This window comes from Apodemus sylvaticus, chromosome 12 (assembly GCF_947179515.1).
Source record: "Apodemus sylvaticus chromosome 12, mApoSyl1.1, whole genome shotgun sequence".
Taxonomy (NCBI): Eukaryota; Metazoa; Chordata; class Mammalia; order Rodentia; family Muridae; genus Apodemus; species Apodemus sylvaticus.
In genome coordinates this window covers 58,960,073-58,978,739 of record NC_067483.1, presented here as the reverse complement: position 1 = coordinate 58,978,739, position 18,667 = coordinate 58,960,073, and the positions used below count along the sequence as shown (strand labels likewise).

The following is an 18,667-nucleotide window of genomic DNA, read 5'->3' as shown; positions in this document are numbered from 1 at the left end:
TCACATAACATCACACTTGGTTAAAAGATCGACTTCTTTCTAGGGCCTTGGGGAGCACACAGAAGATACAGTGTGTTCTGTGAGTTCAGGTCTCTAGGAGAGGAAGGAAAGCAAGACCATCAAAGAGGCTAGAGCACGCTGGATATGCCAAGAAATGGATATGAACTGTAGGGGATGCTTTTAGGACTGTCAGCTACTGGAAAATTAATAATACAAGGTAAGATTTCTTTAAGACAAGTACGGAAACCTGGTTCCACTGTCCTAAAACTCTGAAGACAATAGACAGAATTATTTGGAAACACAAACTGAGCCCAATGATCCCTGACACAAACCCAGAACTTGGTAAGGCATCAATGTACATATGACAAGCAAGCGAACACATTCAAGAGACTCCCCCTTCCTTGAAGCTATTTGTCTTTTAACTGGGCAAAAAGTTTTAGATGATGACAATGTCACATGCGTTTCCAGCTTCCCCTGTAGTATGGTAGCTCACTGCTCCTAAGTGCTGGCCAGGTCGAAATCACCCGAATAGACATATCCAACCTCCTCAGGCATCCCTAAGGAATGGCACTACATCCTCCTCTTCCTCCCCTTTATGCTACCTGAAAGCAGCCACAGCTCCAGTATCCACATTGTCCTTAGAATAATAAGTGCTAATAGGTGCCCAAGCCTAGGGAAAATAGAAGAGAAAGCCAGAAGAGCCCAAGTCCTTGACAGTAATGTGGATCTGCCACACTAGCCCTGGAGCAACACTCAAATGCTTGCATGTAAACACTGTAAAACCTTACATGTTTAACTTCAATTTCATTGTGTGCAGCAAACCAAATTCTAACTAATAAAAGGCCAAATAAGTGACTCACTGTATAGTAAAACACAGGGACACTTGTGACAGATCACCCTGGCTGAACATTCTGAAAAGACCATCTATTTATCCACTAGTCTCCAGCACCTTCCTCAAGGAAAGTTAATTCCTCCCATATTGGCCAGTCACCACAAAACTCCCTCCTCTCCACCTTTAGTTACCTCTCATTAAACCTCCCATAACAATTTTCTAGATTCATTCCATCTACATTTCTCTTCTGAGTTGAGTTACAAGAATATCACAAATGATCTACTGTGGAGTACTCTATATTTAAAACTCAATAGGCTACACCATACAATCACAATAGTCATTGAGACTCTTGTGTGTGGAGCCCTGGGCTATCCAGGCATGAGTCACACAGCCTTGTGTTTTTCATTCCTTCTGATATGATTTCATCAATAAACCCATAAGTGCATCGTCTGTTCTGGAAAGTTCTGCAAAGATTCCCAAGAGTCAACATGCTGGTATTCCCACTTTCGGTGGCAGGTGGATATCAGCATGGCAGATAGGCAGTTGTTGGAAGAAAATATCATGCATAGTGTTAAGTAGGAGGCACATAAAACATTGTGTTAGCTTGAATTATTTAGTAATAATTTGATAATCTAGGTTTATGATCCATGCACTACCTATAATTGTATTATTAAAAATACCACACTAAGCAATCTACACCAGAATAACAACTGATGAAATGATTATATTGTTCTCCATAAATTCTAATGAAATGTTCATGTCCATTAATAAGATCCAGGGCTCTCTTCAAGAAAGCAAGTAATGAATGTGTGGTGTGATTTACACAAAGGCAGATGGAGTTATTACATTATGCACAGTTCATGAATTTCTATGAAATGCCCTATTTAGCCTATGTAGTATCCATCATCTTCTCTTCATAAAAATAAGTAAAATGAATGAGAATCAAAGAATTTGAAAGCTGGAAAGATTCTTTCAAAATTTTCAAGCTCAAAGCTCCATTTCAATGCAGAAAAAACAGAAGCCAGAGGTACTCAGAGCGGGTTCCCCTGAAAACATTGGCTAGTGGCACAATGGGAGCTGCAACAAAACCCAGCCCCAGTTCTCAGGCCAATGATTTTCCTTCTGCAGGCACTCAGCATTGTTTATAGACTGGCGAACAAAGGCAATGCTTTCTTTTACACAGTAGTTCTGAGTCGCTGCAACTGTTATTTAAAGTATTTAGACTATTGTATTACACATCACAGCAAAATTAGATAATAATCCCTAACAGATCAAGACTTGCTGAAATTGTACATGTCACACAGGATACCTGTTTATTTCTGCTGTCTTGGGTATAGTTATCAAATTCTATAGTATATCCCAGAGGTCCAAGATACTTAACCAAGAACACATTTTTCATATGCCAGGAATACAGCAACTGCCTATGTGACTGAGTGGAAGTGAAGTAATAGAAAAGGTATAATGTGGACTTACAGTAAAGTAATTCTATTTTCTAGATTAATATGAAGTTTAATGATTCAGCTTAGGGTTTCTCATCTTGGCATTACTGGTACCTTAGGCCACTCATCTGTCATTGTCAGGGTTACCCTGTGCATTGTGGGCGGTTTAACAGCATCATCTATAACACACATCTTCCAGGTCTCGAGACAATGCCAATTGTCTCTGGAAAGGAACCATTCTCTCTCAGATTGCTGGTCTACCTACACTGATCTCCCTCATTGAAGACTGCTGGTCTACCTACACAATTTACCCTCATTAAGGACTGCTGGTCTACCTACACAAAGTAAGTTCAAGAAAAGACAGAGGACTCACCAGTGGGGTCTGGAAAGTGCTTATCAGATAAGAGATTATATTCCTCTTCTGAGGTTAACACCTTGCCACCAGCTGGAAGAATCCTGCTTTTAGGAACAGCTCCTTTCTGATAGGCCTAGGAAGAAAAGGCATGTATGGATGACTTCCCTCAATACATAGTTTAGAAAACATCAGAAATCTTAAAAAATAAACAAGTCCAGACATATATACCCATCGATAGACATCTCCACACTATGTTATTTAGGTTTGTTGGTTTGTTTGTTTTTGCATTCTTGCTGCTTATAAGGTAGTATTTAAAAAACAAAAACAAAAACATCTGTTTGATGGTCACTCCTGAAAAACCAGAGTCCCTAATTGCAGGGAGATTAACAGGAGGTGTGTTCTTAAATGGGAAAGCAGAGTATCTGTAACATCTATATGTCTATATAATGTTCACCACTTCAGACACTGATGTCTCTGACTCATTCTGATAACCACAGATTTGGAAATCTCCCTCTCTCTCCCCCCACCTCTCTCTCTCTCACTCTCTCTCTCTCTTTCTCTCTCCACAAGTAACAAAGTATTCAACTGATGTGGGCATGTGATGCTGAGGGAAACTTTAAATACAAAACTACTATGATTACCATGGAGTTTCAGCAAAAACACAAAAATGTTGCCATAATAAAATGTGTGATCATTTGTCCTCAGATGTGACTGGATCTTGTGCAGTGAAGTCATTGGAATTGAAGTGCAGTTTTATGACATCAGAAGACATTCTGGCTGGCAGATAAGACATTCTGCTGTCTGAGAAACCCAAATGAAATCCATTGCCCTGCTAAGTGCCTATACAGACACGCCCCAGGGACAAACAAATGAGACGAAATCAAATGTGTGCATCCAACGGGCAGGCTGACAAATTATTGAAAGTAGTAACTTGAGGGCGAGTTGAGAATGAAAACCCAGAAACTGTGGGACCCACAATCTAAAGTGTGCCCTTGGGAATAACTAAAATAACATTGATCTGGGCAACGAACTCAAAATAACAATAACACATGCTCCATCTCTAAGAGGTGCCTGGAGAGACCCAAGCAAAACAAACACTGAGTGCTATGAAACTTGCTTTAATGCTTGGAAGAACTACTGACCTGCTGCTTAAGCGCACTGGGGGCCCAGAGCACAACAGGAGAATCTATCTTTCAATGGTTTGGGGATAGTGTGAAGTGATTTGTTTCAGACAGGACTCCACTGTGAATTTTGTTTGGGATTATAATAAGTGTCTATACACATTATCATTTGATTCTCAAGACAGCACTATGATATTATCTCCATTTTACAAGTGAGAAAACTCAAATTCACAGAGGTTGAATAAACGTGCACCAATCCAGCCATGAGTGACAGATTCCAGACACATCCTTGTATCTGTCAAGTCCCCAGTAAATGTGAGGGAAATTGGGATGAATTATGAAAGGAGAACCTCCCTGTGTTCAACACCAAATTGGACTCTCAATAAAATAACAAGACATTTATAAATAATTAATGTCAAACTCTTATGTGACTTTTAATAATATGTCTATAAATTAACAAACAAGATGTTTATTGTTATAACATCAAATGATGGTGACAAGCTACATGGACTTTTCATTTAAATACGCCGCTGGTTTTTAGAAACATCTAGTCATGATCAAATTTACTCATCATATTTTTATAACTTAATTAGTTGAAAATGAACAATGAAAAGAAAGAATAAATTTCAAATTGGGGAAGAACATCTTTACAAGTGGGGGGAAGGAAAGTCACAAAGAAATTTCATTTACTGTTGAATGTGGCAAAAACTCAATAAATCTGATAACAAGCTTTCTCAGTTAGTATCAAGCACAGGAACAATTGCTCAGTTTGGGACTAAACGTGGGCTAGCCAGATGTTCAATGCCTCCGTGCATTCTTTTATGTCATGCTAAGGAGCTACACTTGCCAGTCTGCAGAAGAGAAAACTGAGACGAGAGGCTGAATGTAACTTAGCTAAAGGCATGCATCTGGTAACTGTCAAAGACGTAACACAAAGCGCATGATGTTATTGAGATGTTCCACCTCTTCCCAGCCATCTAAGAGGATGTCTATGAAAAACCTATGATAATTTGTTACCGTTGCTTGTAGTGTGTGGGGAGCGTGGATTATGGATTGAGTTATACACAATTATACGCAAGCATTTCACAGGCTACTTGAGAATGTGCATGGATGAGAAACACATACAGCATGAGCTCTCCAGAATCTGCTGGAACATTTAATCTCATGGTAAGTTCAGCTGAGACATGGAGACAGCTAAGTCCAGAGTTTATTTCTAATTAGTGACCTGCTTGACTAAACTTTAGACTTCCAAATTCACTGCTCAGTGTCCTTTCTGATCTAGCTGAACCTAACCTCTATAGGAGGGAAGAAACATTAAAATCTTAAATCCTCCAGGTATAGATGCTTTACACATCTAACCTCGATGTTGTTGTTGTTTGTTGTTATTTCTTTCACTTGGTAAAGACAAGACAAATAATCTGGGAAAAGTCTAACTAAATAAAAACAACCCCTAAGTCTACATGGACTGAAGTTTTCAGGGCCCTCTAAGTTTGTTGGAACCCCTACAAATGCTGTCACTATCTTACTGAGTAATAACCCCCCAGCCATGTATCAGATGAGATGCTTAAGAGTGGAAAGATGAGACAGAGAGCAGTGGCCAGCTGAGGGCCGAGAAGAACCTTGAGGTTGAGTAATCACTGAACAAGCTCTTACATCAAGCACCTGTCACTTAACACAAGCTATTCCCACACTCACCTGCCATCACCTTTCCCAAGCCTATCTTTTTCCTTATACTGCTAGTACGTGTCTGATCAACTACTATTCATTCAAATCCATATAAGACATTTGGCAGACTGATTGAGACCCAATCAATCAACCGCCAAGGCCAGGGCATGCTAAGTAACTTAGCCAATGTTTTAAAAATACTCCAAGAACTGGTGGTGACGTGGGCATATCTTACCTCTTTGTTCTCATAGCTCTCCACAGCAAAATCATTTTTAATCACAACGTATCTGTCCTTCCATTTCCTGATGTCTTCAGCAAACTGGGAGAGCTCAGCTTCATACAAAACAGTTCCTGGTTCCAGTGGGGGCTTAAAGAAGATGGATATGATTAATTGTCGCAACAAAAGATAATATATCTGGCCAACAGTATATATATTTCATGATATTTGAGGAATAATTTAGGAAATTATGGTGTGCAGTGATCCTGAGGAAACTGTTATTTTCTCCTGGCTACCATGGATTCTCGAAAGTGCCCACACTTGTTACAAGGTACCGTTCTGATTTTCATTTCCCTCTATATAGACTAGGAATGGGAGCATATGGTGGAAGGTATATCCTTTGCATGCACTTAATAAATACTTGATAAACTGTGTGAATGACTGAGGCAGTGTGCTGAATTCACATTATGGGTATCCACTACAACTCACTGACACGCCTCAAGGTTACGTCTAGAATCAGTTAGCTCTTTTCCTTTCGTTCCAGTTTAATTTCTGTTGTTGTAATAAAAATAGTTTGACTTCTAACAGCAATTGAGAATAAAGAGGTTGTCTGGCTTAAAACTTCAGGCCACAGCTTCAGGGAACTGAAGCAGTTAGTCACATTAAATCCAGTCAAGAGCAAAGGAAGTTGTATCATGCTTGTTTGCATGCATGTGTGCGTGCTTGCTTGCTTGCTTTCATCTCCCTTGCATAGCTCAGTGGTGCTGCCCACAGTGAGAGGCTGGGTCTTCCACATCAGTCAACAACTAAGACAGTCTCCACAGACTCAATGTGGTGGTTTGAATGAGAATGACCCCATTGGCTTATATGTTTGAATTCGTTGTCCCAGTCTGGTGGAACTGTTTGGGAAGGATGGATCAGGAGGTGTGGTGTTGTTGAAGGAAGTATATGGCTTTGGAGGCCAATCCTCTTTTTCTCTGGCTGTGGTTGTATCTCAAGATGTGAGCTGTCAGCTACTGTTCTAGTGCCATGCCTGCCTGCCTGCCTGCCTGCCGCCATGCATCCTGCCTGCCTCCATGCTTCCTGCCTACCGCCATGCTTCCTGCCTACCGCCATGCTTCCTGCCTGCTGCCATGCTTCCTTCCATAACAGTCATAGACTCTACTCCTCTGGAACTGTGAGCCCCAAATAAACTCTTTTTTCTATAAGTTGTTTTGGTGATGGTGTCTGTACTGGCTAGTTTTGTGTGTCAACTTGACACAGGCTGGAGTGATCACAGAGAAAGGAGCTTCAGTTGGGATAGTGCCTCCATGAGATCCAGCTGTGGAGCATTTTCTCAATTAGTGATCAAGCGGGGAGGGCCCCTTGTGGGTGGTTCCATCTTTGGGCTGGTGCTCTTGGGTTCTATAAGAGGGCAGGCTGAGCAAGCCAGGGGAAGCAAGCCAGTCAAAAACATCCCTCCACGGCCTCTGCATCAGCTCCTGCTTCCTGACCTGCTTGAGTTCCAGTCCTGACTTCCTTTAGTGATGAACTGCAGCGTGGAAGTATAAGTTCAGTAAACCCTTTCCTCCCCAACTTGCTTCTTGGTCATGATGTTTGTGCAGGAATAGAAATCCTGACTAAGACAAATTGGTACCAGCGTAGTGGGGTATTCCTGTGACAACCTGACCATGTTTTGGGGAGGACTGTGGAAGGACTTTGGAACTTTGAGCTAGAAAAGTCATTAGACTATTAAGAGCTCCGTGGAAAGTTCTGTAGGAGCTTGGAAGACAATGTTAAGAACAGTGCAAAAGATGGAGGCCTGGCTTGTGACATTTCAGAGGGAAGAGTAAAGACTCTTACAGTGGCCATGTTTTGATTGTGAAGATTCTGTGGTTTTGGCTAGCTGGGGCTGAAGAATCAGCTGTGAGTAACAAGATACCAGAACCACTAAAGCAAACCTTTGTGTTACTGGGACTATTGATGCTGGTTAGCTGGAGCTAAGAAATTAGCGGTGATTAAGAAGAGACCAGCATCACTGAGATGAAATCTTCTTGGAAGTGTTTTCTGAGAGCACAGAGAGTGTGTTCCAGAGATAGCCACAGTTGTATTTTGTGCTGTGGCTGGACTTGGTACCGTGTAAGAGTCACCCAGATGGTACTGGTTTTGAAGGCATGAAGGGGTCATGAAGAGCAGCTGAGGCTCTTGGCACAGTGAGAGGCCACAGAAGGCCATTGGTGAAGGTGCAGCCTCAGTTGCAATTGATGGCCCAGGACTTGAAGGGGTCATGCATAGAAGCAGAGGCTTGTCACCCTGATGAAAGCAGAGGTTATTGGTGAAGCCTAATCACAGTGGAAGATATCAGCGTTTTGGAGATGCCAGTACCATGCGATGACCACCAAGAACAGCAGCAGCAGTGGAGTACAGGCAGCTGGAGCCTAGAAGACAAGCTGTGTGCTACATAGGGCAGAGCTGGAGAAGTGACCCAAGCCCTTGGAGGAGCCCAGAAGATTGTGAGTTGGATCCCAGACATTGGACATTTGGAGTTTGAGTTTTGCTTTTGGTTGTGACTGTACCCTGATATGTTTCCCTCTTGAAGGAAGAGAGTATTTTAGTGGAGCCCACAGTTAAAAGACTTTGAACTTTTAAAAGACTTTGAATTTTAAAGACATTGGACATTTTAAGGTGATTGAACTTTTAATATGTAAAGACTGTGGGACTTTTAAAGTAATTTAGATCTTGGGGATGAATAAGAAAGTAAGGGTTGAGGCTTAATAGTGATGTGTTTGTGTGTCATGTTGACAAGGGGTCAATTGTACTGGCTAGTTTTGTGTGTCAACTTGACACAGGCTGGAGTTATCACAGAGAAAGGAGCTTCAGTTGGGGAAGTGCCTCCATGAGATCCAGCTGTGGAGCATTTTCTCAATTAGTGATCAAGTGGGGAGGGCCCCTTGTGGGTGGTTCCACCTTTGGGCTTGTGCTCTTGGGTTCTATAAGAGAGCAGGCTGAGCAAGCCGGGGGAAGCAAGCCAGTAAGAAACATCCCTCCATGGCCTCTGCATCAGCTCCTGCTTCCTGACCTGCTTGAGTTCCAGTCCTGACTTCCTTTAGTGATGAACTGCAGCGTGGAAGTGTAAGCTCAATAAACCCTTTCCTCCCCAACTTGCTTCTTGGTCATGATGTTTGTGCAGGAACAAAAACCCTGACTAAGACAGTGTCTTATTGCAACAATAGTACCAAAGATACATGTCCACAGGCCAAGTTGATTCATCATTAAGATGCCCTTTCCAGGTGATTCTAGAGATCAAATTGACAGTTGGACCAGTATGATGGCATATACCTTCCATTGGACACTTGGAAAGTAAGTGGATCTCAGTTGTGAGTTCCAGGCCAGCCAGAGGTGCATAGACTCTGATGATGATGATGATGATGATGATAATAATAATGATAATAATAGACAGTTCAAAGCAACCTCCTACTCATCTCATCTTTTCCAAAAGAAGTAGGGACCAAGGTTTCTTGGTGTAGCCCTGGCTGTCCTGGAATTTACTCTGTAGACCAAACTGGCCTGAAACTCACAGGGATCCACCTGCCTCTGCCTCTGCCTCCTGAGCACTGGAATTAAAGTTGTGTGACCCCACTGTGCCAGGCTTCATCTTCCTGCTTTTTAAAAGGTGTGTTTCGGGTTGAAGAAGGCAAGCCAGCAACAACCAGTTCCTTCTTTTATATTCATGAGCATCTCTCATTAACCTTGCTGTATGTGCTAGAGGAATTTCTATTTGGCTCCTCATTAGGTCTTTATTGAGTTTTCTTTATGAGGAGAAGATGCATCCTGCTCTGCTGCACAATTTCCTTATTATGTAAAATATAGGAATGTGCCCTCGTCTGACATGTCGCTGAAGCTACACTGGCTTCTCCCTTTTAAATAGGTATGATTTGCCTTCAAACGTATCACCTTACATTAAAGCAAAAAATTGCTATGAATCATACAGAAGAGACAGGGCTATTTCTTTTAAGACTCATCTAAGGGATGAAATGAATTTCATTTCAAATCCCAGGGCTTAAAGATGAAAAGAACCTCCCTGATCTCTTTAAATGAGGCTGAAGACGACTTTATAGTTCTTGTGTACAGCTTTTCGCAAACTCGGACCACTTAATCAAAACTGTGGTCTCCTGATGGACTTATCACGTCTGAGTCTCTGGTTATGGAAACAGAATCTGCATTGGTTTTGCTTAAAGCAGGAGCCTGTTGCCCAAGATGGTCTCCAGTTTCTGGGACCAAGTGGTCTTCCCTCCCCTCCATTTTCTCCCCAGGGCTGAGGCTACAACTACACCCACCATCATAAAGGGTTGGAATGGCTGGGCGGTGGTGGCACACGCCTGTAATCCCAGCACTCTGGGAGGCAGAGGCAGGCGGATTTCTGAGTTCGAAGCCAGCCTGGTCTACAGAGTGAGTTCCAGGATAGCTAGAGCTATACAGAGAAACCCTGTCTCGAAAAAAACCAAATAAATAAATAAATAAATGGTTAGAACTTACATTCTTTTCTTTCCTTTATTTAAATTTATTTATTTTATGTGTATGTTTTCCCACTGTATGTGTATATACATATATACATATATGTGTATATACATATATACATATATGTGTATATATACATATGTGTGTATGTACCTCATGTGTGTATGGTGCCCCCCAAAGAGCAGAAGAGGACATCAGATCATTAGGAGCTCCAGTGTCTGTGATCTACCAGGTGGTCCTAGGACCCAAATGCAAGTTCTCTGCAAAAGCAATGGGTGCTCTTAATTGCTGACCGTCCCTCTAGCTCCAGAACGTGCATCCCAACGTGCTCTCCGAATTCTGAGACCCTTTTGTAGGATCCCCATGATGCTGAATTCTCAGGTTAACTAACTCAGATCCAGCAGCAGCTGGTCCACCCATTCCTGTCTTCTTGACCCCTTTCTCCTAGTCCTCAGGGAGTTTCTTCTTAGTGTTTTTGCCTGGACTCTCGCCTCCTCATGATCTGCCAATGCTGCTGAGGTGAGCGCATTTCCACTCAAGTCTCTGTCCTCTCATCATACCTCATGGCTGCTCTCCATTATGAGCTAACAATCCCAGACTCCATCTCTCTACTGAGCTCCAGATCAGAACAACCATCCACCTGACCAACCCGTCCACAGATGAATGTAAAAATCATCACCAGCAGCATCACCAGCAGCATCACTACCACCACCACCACCATCATCATCGTCACCATCATCATCACCACTACCACCACTGCTAACACCATCAGCTCAGGATCTCAGGACCAGAGAACTGGCTCAGTGATTAAGAGTGTTGCTGCTCTTGCCTAGGATCCAAATTCAGTTCCCAGCAGCACATCTGATGGCTCAAAACCACCCAAAACTATAGCTCTAGGGTATCTAACACTATTTCTGGACCCCCTGCACCTGTGAACAAGAGTGCACAATCACACACATACACACACACACACACATACACACACACACAAATGAGGGGAGAGTATAAAATCTTCTAAAAGAATTTAAAAGCAAACAAATATTTAAAAAATGTTAAAAAGCAAACAAACATCTCAAACTTGATGCAAGAAATGAACTGATTCCCACACCCCCAGGCCCCCACTTACCCCTGCCCCCTCTGAGTAAAATGCAGCCCCATTCATATGAAAAGCCACGCCCCTTGTTTCCTCTCATGTGAAAAGCCACGCCTTCGCTACTTTTCTCCTCCCTGTTATCTCGCAGCAGACCCACCAGCTCTGTCAAAATTGCCTCCTTCCCAGGATGGGAGATAGCTCAGTCAGTGAAGTGTTTATCACACAAGCATAAGCCACACTTGAAAAGCCATTTGTAATCCCAGTGGAAGGCAGGCAGGTAGAGACACTGCACAGCCCTGGGGCCCACTAGCCAGCCTGCCTATGCTAGTGAACAGGCCCAGGCCAGAGTCAGACCCTGTCTCAAAAACCAAGGTTTCCTCCTTCTGAGGAACGACACTCAGCGTTGACCTCTGGCCTCCACATTCACAGACACACACATTTGTGTACACACATGTGCACTTGCATACACACAGTGGCCATCACTTCCTTTCTTCCCTCATGGTCTAGTCTTTACAGAGAGCCCATTAAAAAATTAAAAATAATAATAACAACAACAAGCTAAACACTAAAAATTCTGTATCAGTCTGTATATGGTACCCTAGAACTACCCACTACTCTATTATTTTTAATATTTATTTATTATATGTAAGTACTGTCTTCTGACACCCCTGGAGAGGGAGTCAGATCTCATTACAAATGGGTGTGAGCCACTATGTGGTTGCTGGGATTTGAACTCAGGACCTTTGGAAGAGAAGTCAGTGCTCTTAACCACTGAGCCATCTCTCCAAGCCTCCCCACCCCTCCATTACTCTTAAAACCAAGCCCTTACATTGGTCCTACAGGTTCTGGTCCCTACCTGTCTCCCCGAGGTCACTGCCCACTATTCTTCCTCACTCAGAGCTCTGGGTGGGCTCATGGAGACTTGGGGGCTCAAGGCTGGAGGTCCTTTCCACTTCCAGCTCCATCTTCTTGGGACTTCTGTTCCCCAGCTATCTCTCCCCACCTGATCTGTGATGTCATCAGATGTGATGCTGTTTCTACAGAGGGCTTCCTTCCCTATCAACTTCCTCCAGACAGGAGTCTTGCTTCATTTGTGTCTGAAGCTTTGATCACTGCCTTACCACAGCCTGTTGTCAGTTTCTTCCACTGTTTACCGTCTGTCTCCTCCATCTGAGCATAAACTCCAGGAAGGTAGGGAGTTTTGAAATTCACATACTAGATCAAAAGCAACTCAGGGGGAATTGTGTTTGATCGTTGACCAAAACAAACGTAATCATGATTTTGTTTTTTAGATCGAACTTCACAACAGCAAGCTGAATTTCCTGTATCAAACCATCAGTGAGGAAAAACACTCAGTGAGATTTGAACCCTTGTAGCTTTCTGTTTGTACAGATCATACGATCAACAAGACATCATATATATTCTCACTTCAGGTGTTTTTTTAAAGCGTGAAATGATTTTAGTGTAGTTTGAAGTACTGTAATTCAAATAACTCAAATATTAGCATCTATAACCCTTTCTCTGGCAAGGGAAAGGTGTAAGTCAAATGCTCGTGGGTTACCTTGGTCTTCAGAAATTGTGACGTTAAATCTCTCTGCTGTTCCACCTCGGTGCGCACATGATTGCAGAAAGCCACCGAATACTGGCGGCTGTAGTAGGGGCTGAAGTTTTTGATAGAAGCCTCAGTTTTCCCTGGAAAAAAATATGGAAATCAGAAATTTGATAGCCTCCCAGAATAGCTATCAAGTCACTTTGAGTATCCCTCCCATCTCCCAAACACCACTGCTGACCAGGGGCTGTTAGCAGCCTGTGCTATCTGGGACGGCTGCTCCTGCTACACCTGCTACACCTGCTTCAAACCCTCACTCATATAACATAATGCTAAAGCGCCCACGAGTCCCCATGGCCCCGTGGGTCAGTAGTCGGGGGCATCTTTCTCAGTGCACACTTTACTCACTAATGTGCCCCTCAGAGAATTCTATCTTGCCTCCTATACATTCTCACTTCTTACTCATTTTCCTCCATGGCAGGAATCCCCAAGCCCACCCTTCCAGACTCTGTGTACACATCACTCATTTTTCTTCAGAACCTGGAGGCTGAGCCTTTAGTCTTTTTGCCTCCACAGCCCGAGATAAAAACACAATACCAAGATGGGAAGATGGCTCAGCCGGTAAAGTGTTGATTAGGCAAGCACAAAGACCTCAATTGAGACTCCCAACACCCATGTAAAAATCCTGGCCCCAGGGAGATGGAGACAAGAGGATTCTGGGACTTGCTGGCCAGGAGTCTAGCTAAATTAGTGAAATTCAGGTTCAGCGAGAGATCCTGTCTCAAAAAAAATGTGGAGAGTGACTGAGGAACTCACTTGACATCAGCCTCTGGCCTCTATACACATAAACATATACTATATGTGCACACACACACATGTAAGCACATGAACACACACAAGTGCACACACACAAGTACACATGCACACACAAGTGCACACACATGCACACACAAGCACACACACACAAGGACACACACACAAGGGCACACACATACACACACAAGGGCACATACATGTACACACGGGGGAGGGTCAAGGGAGAGACCTCTGTTCCTATGCCCCTAGTTTAGGAGATGTTTGTGATATAAAGTGTCATACAGTCACCATGAGATAGAGAATGGAACTGACTTGAAAGTTTAGAGACCTGGACTGTGGCCCCCATCCGAACTGTGAGATAGCAACCGCCCATCTAACCTTCATCAACTCTCTCTGCTCTCCACACCCACTGTCCCTGACTGTGAAGTATGGTAGGTAGACATGGGTCCACATTCTCTGATTCTAAGTAACACGGAAGCATGTGTGATCGTGAAGTTACAACTACATCACCACACTGACCAGCAGTGACATTTTGGTGTCTTGATACTAGGGGTAAATTTTGCTGTCAATCATGTAGGACCTGGAGTTGGAGGAAGTGGGGAAGACCCAGATGCCTTTCCAACACCTGCTTAGTCCAGGAGATGGGAGAGTTCTGAACCAGACTGGAAACCCTCGTGGCATTTCTATACTTGTTTCCAAGGAGAGAGACAAATGTGAGCCTCAACATCTATTCTGACAAACACTTCCAACTTGCAATAGGTAGGATAGGAACTTGAGGAAAATAAAGTGGGGCTAGCATTCTAAAATATTTTTAAATACTTCATGGGAGGCTTGGCTTAACTTTTGTCTTACAAATCTGAAGTTTTAGTTGACAGAGGAATGTTAAAATGTAACTTACAGGCAAGAGTTACACAGAGCTATTAGGCATGTAAAAGTTCAGAAAGAAATGAATCTGAGCCAGGTACTTGGAGACGCTCAGTAGGAGGACCTTGACAGCCACGGCTGACTGTGTGCCTGTGAAATCACAGCCAAACACCCGTGTATACCAAGACCCTCTACGGGCAGACACGCCTACTTCTTTCTGCTTGGGTGTTTTTTTTTTCAGTCTTGTAATGTATATGAGAAAGGGGAGCTCTTTTGTATTCCCTTAATAAAATGACATTTACGGGTTATATTTATGGGCTTTAGTAATTATTACTTGTGAGGTCCTTTGAGACCCACTAATAATAGATTCTGTAGAAATGCAAATAAAAGCCCCTATAATTTGAATCAAGCATGCTTTTGCTTGCTTCCTAAGTTTATGGTATTACAATTAATCAGGATTTGCATAATACTTTAATATACTCAGGCTTTATAAGCATCTAATTGGTTATTATTTTATTAGCTTTTATTGCGATGCATAAATAGTAATCCTATATCCTTGTCTATAATTTTCTTACACAGGAGTGGGAAATCTTTGCGAATTCCCTCAATGAGAGTGTCAATGATGGGCAACATTTGCCCTTTAGCTCCAGGGAAGCACAGTTCTGTGTGCCTGAAGAGAACTACGCTAATTGTTGATGCTAACGTTTGCTGGCTTACAAGCCCCATAATGAAAGGAAAGAAGGTGGCCATTCTTTTATGACGATTTCTGTGAAGCTATTAAAGTCGATTTTCTACTACTTCCCCAAGCCTCCTGCCAGTGTGCCCTGCTTCTACCCAGGTGCCTTAAGGTCAGCCTTCTGTTGTATGAGAAAAATGTTTCTGGGATCTGAATATCTACACACACGACACCCTCAACACACCACCACCAAGTCACTCTTACAAAGAAAAGATTGCAGATTTCTTGTGTTCACTTGATGACTGGTTCAAATGTAAAACAAAACAGCTAATAGCATCAAAAGATGAAGAAAAAAACCCAATGTTGATCTAAAATGCATCTAGACATTAGATTAAACCTGTCTGGACCCATCTAAAGGAGCACCCAAAGTGAAGACTTTGAGGATAAAAGCAAAGTCAGGGTTGGGTCAACAAGACCAGTATGGCAGGAAGATGGACTCTGGACTTAGGCAAAGAGGGCGCAAGAATCTCTGCCATTTGCTGCCTGTGTGGTGTAGCTTCACAGAATTATTGTAACGATCACACAAAATGCCTCATTAAAAGTACTTGGTGCCGTTGCTGGCACACAGTAACTAGAAGTGACTAGACTGTTGGGGATAATGGAAGCCCCTATCCAAGTACCAGGAGACACACCTCAGGCTGAATTAATGAACTAAGAAAATAAAAAATAAGAAAGTAGTCTGTTTACTGTTCTCTTGAGCGGGACACATTTTGTCTTGCAGACTAGAGAGCGGCTGTCCCACCCACTTTGAGCCTGAAACAAATTATCGCCTGCACTTCCACAGACGTTTGGCTTAGGCCAACGTCTGTGTATCCCTGGGTTAAAAATCAACTACATAATGCCAGGCAGAGTGGCGTGTGCCTACAATTTCAGTGCTTGGCAGTTCAGTGATAGTATGGGCTAAATAGTGAGCCCCTGTCGCAAAAAGCCAAACTAAATTGAAAAACCTCAACTACAAAAAAGCATTAGCATTAACCAACTGAAAGCAAAAGGCACAGTTAGCATCTGTGTTACACTGAGACTCAATCCTCACACCTGTAAAATACAGATAATAAGGAGCCCCCATATCAGGATCTTATGTAAGCCACACTGTCAGAGCTTTCAGCACAAGGAGGCTAGTGGGTCACATAAAGGCTGGCGTCAGGGGAAGGGCTTCTTCTCCATTGGGAACATAGTACTGTTGACCCAGATACAGTTCTGCGGATCCTACTTGGTGGCTCCGGCCTATACTGGGCACCGTAATGCAACAGTTTACACCCTTATCAATCCTCACTGAAACCATAAGGCCTCTTCCACAGCGCTAGACACCAAACTTAGCTTTCTACAGGAAAGGTAGTTGCAGGCCCTTCCAAAACCAAATGTTTTCACACGTGCATGAACTCAAAAACTCACTGCCCATTTAATTCCCTTCTCTCTCATCCCAGGTTCAAGCAAATCCTGCTGCTTTTATTTCTACACTTTCTCAAGTTTTATCTTTATTTTTATTTATGTTTGTGTGAGTATGCGCCACATGTGTGCAGGTACCCATGGAGACCAGTAGAGGGCATCAGTTCCCCTGGAGCTGCGGTTCAGACAGTGACCAGCTACGTGGTGTGGGTGCTGGAAACTGAGCTCAGGTCCTGCCAAACAACAGGGAGTGTTCTCAAGTGCTGGGCCATCCCTCCAGCCTCTCTACACTATTTCTTAAATCTGTTCCCTTTTCCCCACCTCAACCACCATATCCTCTATTGAGCCTTTATTACCTCTCAATATCATAAGAATCTCTAAATTTTCTCTGTGTAGGCAACACAGCAAGGCAAAAACCTCTTAATCTCTGCTCTAAAACATGAGAAAATGAGAAAAATGTGCAGGGCAGAAGAGGGAAATGCTAGGACTGAGACGCAGATCCCTAAAGGTCATAGAAACAAAGTCAACACTTCATTCATAGAGTATCGACGAAGAAGGGCTCGAGTCTTGGATAAGGGACAGCATAGGAGAAGCAAAACCAATATGTCTGCTGGGACCCATTCAAGATAAAACTGTCACGAGCTGCAAAAGACCAGATACTAAACTGCGTGTCTGCTCTCCAAAACAGAGTCCTGGCATTGAGACTGCAGGGACACTCTTCTGAAAGCTGTAAGGGGAAGACCTCATTAGTGACAGAAGACACAGATCTCTAAGTCCTGGCCTGGAGTCGTCAGATTATGCCATGTCTTGTGTGATATCCCTCAGTAGTCTGCCACCGCCTGTGACTCTTCAGCCTGCCACTGAAGGAACCCAACTCTACCTGTCATATATCACACTGCTCGATCCAAACCTTGGCTGGAGCATATCCAGGCCTTAGCTAATCCTGTCTCCCAGAAGTCGTCTGTTGGCCATTTTCACACTCTTCAAGGCCAATGCTGGCCCAAAAGGATCCTTTGCCCATCTGGCCCGCTGGAAACAATCTCACCACCTTTAGCATTCTCCCAAACTGTGCACCACTTTTGCTGCAACTGTTTAAATATGGCTTATCTCTCCTCCAAGGGTATACTGTATATGTATACTCAATAAATATTTGGCAAATGATTGGGAGAACAGCTGAGTAAATATTCAAGACTAAAAACATCACGATGTAGCATAATAATGAAACCCATGACATCATCCCAGGAAGGAAGGTTTGAGGTTCCATTATATATTGTAAAGGAATATGCCATGAGGCCCCACGCATATTTGTTTGCAGAAATCAGAATCTTACAAGCTAATTCCTCTTAAGCTTTTAAATACGTTTTTCCCATGAAAATATCTGAAATGATTAACATCATATCTTGGTTTGTTTTACTTGACCAGTTTATAAAGGTGAGAAACATGTGATAATCTGGCTGAAATTTATATAAAGTCTGGAAAAATCTGAATTTTTTGGTTTTTTTTTTTATTCTAGAAGGTTCTTTGAACAACAGTGCCCACACCTGCAATGGTTCACTCAAATCTATTTATCAGTTATTTGGTTTCTAATCTATCAGACTGCTTCATTCCTAATGAGTCTCATTGTTACTTCAGTAACTATAAATACTCTAAAACAGCTGTTGTCAATGTGTGGGTCTCAACCCCTTTGGGAGGCTGAATGACTCTTTCACAGGGGTCCTCTAAGACCATCAGAAAGCACAGATATTTACATTTCTATTCATGAAAGTAACAAAATTAGTTACAAAGTAGCAATGAAAATTGCTTTATGGTTGGGGGGTCACCACAACACAATTAACTAACTGTACTAAAGGGTTGCAGCATTAGGAAGGCTGAGAACCAATGCTCTAAAGTCTAAAATTTTTTCAAAAGGGGAAGCTTCCTCTATTTCAGCACCTTTTGGAAAACCAGTTCATAAGAAAACAATATGAAGCCAAGCAGTGGTGGTGCACGCCTTTAATCCCAGCACTTGGAAGGCAGAAGCAGGCCGATTTCTGAGTTCGAGGCCAGCCTGGTGTACAGAGTGAGTTAAGGGCTACACACAGAAACCCTGTCTCGAAA

General features: G+C 42.8%; 1 protein-coding gene across 1 annotated transcript in view; it reads right to left on the bottom strand.

Moving 5' to 3' along the window:
- The window catches only part of Niban1 (niban apoptosis regulator 1), a 153,080-nt gene that overhangs the window by 75,334 nt on the left and 59,079 nt on the right, over positions 1-18,667 (bottom strand). The window contains exons 2-4 of the mRNA XM_052200216.1: positions 12,781-12,911; positions 5,648-5,779; positions 2,645-2,759 (exon numbers count right to left, since the gene is read on the bottom strand). Of these exons, the coding sequence (XP_052056176.1) occupies positions 2,645-2,759; positions 5,648-5,779; positions 12,781-12,911 (378 nt within the window). The remainder of the gene's footprint in view (positions 1-2,644; positions 2,760-5,647; positions 5,780-12,780; positions 12,912-18,667) is intronic.